This window comes from Phyllostomus hastatus, unplaced genomic scaffold (assembly GCF_019186645.2).
Source record: "Phyllostomus hastatus isolate PE091 unplaced genomic scaffold, TTU_PhHast_1.1 phas_contig_159, whole genome shotgun sequence".
Taxonomy (NCBI): domain Eukaryota; kingdom Metazoa; phylum Chordata; class Mammalia; order Chiroptera; family Phyllostomidae; genus Phyllostomus; species Phyllostomus hastatus.
This window is the reverse complement of record NW_025333640.1, coordinates 5076472-5082471: the sequence shown is the minus strand read 5'-3', so window position 1 is coordinate 5082471 and position 6000 is coordinate 5076472. Positions and strand designations below refer to the sequence as shown.

The following is a 6000-nucleotide window of genomic DNA, read 5'->3' as shown; positions in this document are numbered from 1 at the left end:
CTAAGCGGATCTCTCAGGTCTCCGGCCGCGTGACCTTGGACCGTCCCCGACCCTGGGGGCTCAGTTTCCCGGTCGCGGAGCCTGGGCGAGCAGCGCAGAGGGCGCAGGCAGAGGCGGGACTGCCGCCCCTGCCCAGCCCCTGCGAACCAGGCTCCGCCCCACGCGGCTCCTCCCCGCCCCGCCCCCGCCTCCCCCGCCTCCCTCGGGCTCCGGCCGGCGGCGGCGGCGGCGGCGGCTCCGCTCCGCACTGCCCGGCGCCTCCTCACCATGGACGCGCGCGGGGGCGGCGGGCGGCCCGGGGAAAGCCCGGGCGCGACCCCCACTCCGGGGCCGCCGCCGCCGCTGCCGCCCGCGCCCCCACAGCAGCAGCCGCCGCCGCCGCCGCCGCCCGCGCCCCCTCCTGGCCCCGGGCCCGCGCCCCTCCAGCAGCCTCCCCGTACTGAGGCGGCGCCCCCGGAGGCGGCGGACGAGGGCGGCCCTCGAGCCCGGCTCCGAAGCCGCGACAGCTCGTGCGGCCGTCCGGGCACTCCGGGCGCGGCGAGCACGGCCAAGGGCAGCCCGAACGGCGAGTGCGGGCGCGGCGAGCCGCAGTGCAGCCCCGCGGGGCCCGAGGGCCCGGCGCGGGGACCCAAGGTGTCGTTCTCATGCCGCGGGGCAGCCGCGGGCCCAGCGTCGGGCCCGGCCTCGGGGCCGGGCCCGGCAGACGAGGCGTGCAGCGAGGAGGCGGGCCCGGTTGGAGAGCCTCGCGGCAGCCAGGCCAGCTTCATGCAGCGCCAGTTCGGCGCGCTCCTGCAGCCGGGCGTCAACAAGTTCTCGCTGCGGATGTTCGGCAGCCAGAAGGCCGTGGAGCGCGAGCAGGAGCGCGTCAAGTCGGCCGGGGCCTGGATCATCCACCCGTACAGTGACTTCAGGTACCGCCACCGGGAGGGACGGGCCGGCGCTAAGGGGTCACAGCGAGCGGTTGTGCTGGGACCGTCCTTGGACCGCCTCGCGGAGGTCTGGGCAGTGCGCCCCGCAGGTGACCTCGGGGCCCCTGGGTGACCTCGGGCGCGTCCGGGAACCGCCTGGAATGACCTGAGTGCGCGAGGCTCCGCCCTTGGAGGGGTACTGGGAGGCTCGCGCAGACTCCTGCCGTAACCCTGGCGCTCCCCTCCCACGCACCCAGACATCCCCCGCCCTGCCGGGAGGGCGCACGTCACGAACCGCAGGACCAGGGTCTGAGCGCGGAGGGACGGAGAGGACGAATAGAGGGGAACGTGGGTGCCGGGGAGCCGGCGAAACGGAAGGAAGGAGGAAGGAAGTGCGCCCGGGAAGGACGCGCCCTGGAAAGTCTGGCAGATAAAGGGTTAAGCAGACACGGCCCGCTTCCACGACTTCCACCTGCGCTCCACGCCACAGGGAGGCGCGTCCCTTCCCCGAGGCTGGATACTTCGTGAGGAGGGAACGCTTAGCATCCCGGGGTCCCCGGGCAGGCTGTGTCCTGAGCCTCATCAGTCTCAGCTGCTGTGCACATGTGTCAGTGGGTGTGTAGATTTTGATAGAAATTAAACCGGTTGATTGATGCGTGGAAAGGCGCAGAGCGAGGCCGAGCGCAGGGTCACCATTGTACCCCCACTGCTCTTTCTACAGTCAAGAGGAAACTTAGGGCCACCCAAGACCTGTATTATTGCCCTTCTTGTTCCTGGGCGAGCGCTCTGTGGCTTGTGAGTGTGGACAGTGCATATCACTGCAGATCGTGTGTGCGATCACGAGCATGTGACTGCGGGGAGCGGGGGTCCTGGGGGCGTGGGAGGAGTAATGGGGAGGAGCGTGCTCCTAGGGGAGTGTCTGCGTGGTGGGTCGCTGGTATGTGTTAGAGGAAGATGGGGTATGTGCGCGGGTGCCCGGATGGGTGTGCACAGGTGGGAAGTGTTTGTAAATTGTGTGCACGATATGTTTGAGGTTTTGTGTACGTGAGTGGGGTCCATGTGGGACGCATCCAGGCCGCCCAGCCCCGGCTCTCAGGGAGGGCGCGGTTTCAGCACCACGGACAGCACCCCAGCCGCAGCTCTGAGTCACTAGATCTTGTAGCTCAGAGGTGATCCCACCCCAGCCCACCCCAGCCCTTCCCACCCACCCATCTTTCGCCGCCATATCCGGGGTCTCCACTTGACAGATGGGGAAAATGAGACTCAGGGATACGCACGTCCGAGACAAGGCTCGAAGAAAGTCCAGGATTTCAATTCCTCACCCCTCAGACCTTCCCCGGGAGGTGAATGCATCTTTGATCAGTGACCTGAGTTCTGAGAGAGGCTGCGGAGGAGGGGGAGGGCACCGAGGGGCAACCAAGATGGGATGCATCTGAATGGTCCCAACCTGCATGGGAGTTCAGCATGCCTTTGTAGGTGGTACAAGCTGGGAGAGCCCGGGTCTTGGCTGTGGAGGGTCATGTTCCAGTCTGTAACAGGGAGCTGGTGCCATCTGGCTGGGGAGGTACATCGGGGACATGGTGGTCAGGGGGAGATGGCTGCAGAAAGTAACCATCCCCCATTCCCTCCAGCACGTGGCCACCCCAGGCTCTCTCTTCCTTGCAGAAGGGGTAGAGTGGGGCTTGGCTGAAGGGTGCTGGGAGGAGCAGTTGGCCTCCCCATCCTGTGTCCCTTGAGCACAGCTGCCTGTGGGATCCTGGGCTGGCTATGAGGTTGGGGCTGGTCAGCTAAATTGTAAAATGGGATGAGTTGGTGGGAGGTGGCCTGTAGCTGGGACTAGGGGAGCAACGGTCAAACTGAAAAACTTAGGCTGTTGCCAAGCTGGGGTATAGCAGGACCTCCACAACCACGTGCTTTGGGAATTGTGCCCCTTCTAGACCCTTCTGATTCAAGATGGAGACAGACCTCAAGCATGTGACCAAAACAATGCTACCTGAGCACTCCCTGGGCCAGGTGCTGTGGGAGCACCTTGCAAATACTGATTCAATCCTCATGTCCACTGTGCAGTGGGTACTGCAGCTACCTGCATTTTACACTCGAGAAAGGCGCGGCACAGAGAGGTAAAGTCACTTGCCCAAAGCCACACAGCTAGCCAGGAGCAGAGCAGACATTCACACCTGGGCCAGCTGGCCCCTGTGTCCATGCTGTTGACCTCTGGGCAGCCTGGCCTCTGGCCACATCCCATACAGGCCAAGAGGACATGGGAGGAAAAGGCATTTCAGGGATTGTTCAAGATATAGGGGGCACCAATTGGGGTGCGCCATGGGTTCTCTCTAAGTTTGCATATGTGTGTTTTATAAAAAGCGCTCACAGAACAGTGGGGAGGGGCCTTTCTGGGCCCACTTTTCCACTGCTGCTTCCTTGTGTCCTCAACACCCACGATGCAGACACCATCCCCGTCAGTGTCCGTGTCCACGCACTGTTCCAATTAAAGGGGGAAAGTGGGGTGGTGAGGTGGAGGCTGCTGCCCAGCCCCCAAGGTCCCCACCTAGTGCCACGGAGTCTCCACTTCCTTGAGCTGTGACTTTGTTGCTTGTCAGTGGGGCCTACCCGTGCACACGGGCCTGGAACTCTCCTGGCACCAAGAAAGGGACAGATACCGTGAGGTGCACTGGAACGGCCCTGGCTGTGCCTCATTCTGCAAGGGCTGCTGTGGAGCATCCAGGGAAGAGGGCATTTGCAGAGTTCTGCAGGAGGGAGATGACCCAGCTGAGACCTTACCATGGAGGGTGTCTGCTGCAAGCCCCTGTGCCACCTTGAGTCCTCTCCGGCACCGCTTGCTCAGCTTTCCCAGATGTGATGCGGTGGTGTGAGGGGAAGTGGGTATCTGGCTTTCACAGCCGGGCCAGCATCTCTCCAGGCCTCAAATCTCGCACCTCTCTCCTCTCCTTCCTACGGAGTGACAGCCTCTGTACAAGCTGGTCCCCCTGCCACATGTGTCCTCACCCCAGTGCTTCTGATTTTCAACTCCCAGTTCACAAGCTGCTTCCCCCAGAACCCTGTTCGGCACGAGCACCCTGCTGTTTCCCACCTCTTTTGTGTTTGCTGCTCAGATGCTCAGAGGCTGCCTTTTCGCTGATATTGCCTACTTGCCATGGGCATGAGGGTCTGTAGAGGTCCCTGTTACAGTGGGTGCCCAGGGTGTCTCTGAACCCACTGAAGGACACACTTGGATGCTGAGCAGGTCCAGGGGAGCTCTGGCCTGGGGACGGAGTCCTCATCTCCCTAGAGAGAGTTTGGGCAATTGGCTTCTTTGCTGCCTTTCAACCTATTCTTAAGTCCACCTGTCTCTGAGGTCTGACTTGAGTCTTTCCTGCTGCTGCTGAGTTTCAGTTCAGTGTTTCTGAACTGTCCGCCACTGGAGGTCCTGGCATGAGAGAAAGATGAATTGGCCCCTTTCCTGGCCCTCAGAGGACTTTCTACAAGGCCAGGACCTGTGGATGCTGACCCGTTTCTGCATCACCTCCTCTGGGGTTCCCCAGAATGTGGTGGCAGAGGAGTCTGGCCTGAAGAACCCCACAGGACTAGAGGCCCCCATCCCTTGCCCCCTGTGGTCCAGAGGATCAGTGAGAGTTGAGGACGGGGGGCTCCCTGCAAATCCCTACATTAGGTCACAAAAATAAACCCCACATTATCCGGAGTTGGGGGGTGAGGGTTTCCCTGGCTCCAGACAACCATGAAGGCACTTGGAGTGGGAGTCAGTGGAAAAACCCATTTCCCAGGTGGGAGGCCTGAGGTCCAGACCACCCCGAGCTGGGAGGAAGTGAGCTCCCTGGTCCTTATGACGGGATCAGGGTTGGGCTGGCTGAAGCCTCTCTCTTCGCTCCAGGGCCCTCAGCTAGAATTTCAAATCTCTGGTCTCTGAATTCTCTTCTTTAAAAATCTCAAATCCTCAAACCTCCCTAGGGGAATGCTCTCGGGGTGGGGATCCCTTCCTCAGCCACTCGCTTGCTCAGGCCAGACCCTGCTACACTTTCCCCCATCAGCATATCCACCCGACATCCAGCTGGCACAAGCCACCCATCTCCTGCCTGGATGCTGCCCTCTGCCCACTCCCTGGCCTTACTAGCTGCCAGCAGGGCGTCTCAAGGTACACATGTGTCCCTATTTCCCCCTCACGTAAAATCTCCCCTGGCCAGAGCCCCCAAGGCCCTGTGGAGCCCAGCTCCTGCCCCTTCCTATCATCTCCTCTCACCTCCTTCACTCCTCCTGGTCCAGCCCCAGACTACCCAGCCAACCTTAAAAGGGGAAACCCCATTGCAACCACAGGACGCTTGCACTTGCTGCTCCCTCTGCTGGGGTGCAAGACCTCCCACACTCCACCAAGGGACTCCTTCTCCACTGTCCATTCAAGTACCACCACCTTTAAGAAGCCCTCCCTGACCACTCTGGCTGAAGTGGCACCTCTGGGACATCCCTTTCATGTATCTGTTTGTGTGGAGCACCTGTCTCCTCGCCTGGGCTGGGGGCTCTGAGGGAGGGCAAGTCTGTCTGGTCACTGTGGGTCACAGGGCCTGGCGCGCCACCAGCCCCACAGTCTGCCCTGTCCTGGGATAAGCTGGGAATCCAGGATCTTCCCCAGCAGGAATCTCCCTTTCCTAATCCCTGACACTCACCTCTCCGTGACTCTGCATCCGAGGGCTCAGGCCCTTAATCCTCCGTCCCCACTCACCCTTAATCACGGACCTGGCCCCTAATCCCTCAGATTTGCCGGATCTGTAATTCTCTGGCTTCTGGATTCTCACATGCTGGTGGGGGTGCGGGCAGCCAGCTGCCTTGTTCACCGTGTCCCCGACCAGCAGCTGTGAGGCCTCAGCTGAGCTCCTGCTGGGAAGTCTGGCTGCCTGGGTCCTGTCACTTAACACTTGCTGTGCCTTGGTCTCTCTGTCCGAGACAAGAGAATAGCTGGGCAGCAGCTAGAGGATGACTGAGCTCATGGTGGCGGTGGCCATCAGGGCCCCACTGAGGTCACCAGCCCGTGGGGGTGCCCCTGGGAGAGGGTTCCAGGCTCTCTCCCGTCTACGGGGCACTG

The 6000-nt window shown here is 62.0% G+C and overlaps 1 protein-coding gene across 1 annotated transcript in view; it reads left to right on the top strand.

Moving 5' to 3' along the window:
* The first annotated feature begins 210 nt into the window (after positions 1-210).
* Positions 211-6000, top strand: part of HCN2 (hyperpolarization activated cyclic nucleotide gated potassium and sodium channel 2) — a 28526-nt gene continuing 22736 nt past the window's right edge. The window contains exon 1 of the mRNA XM_045830825.1: positions 211-911. Coding sequence (XP_045686781.1) covers positions 268-911 — 644 coding nt within the window. The 5' untranslated portion in view covers positions 211-267. The remainder of the gene's footprint in view (positions 912-6000) is intronic.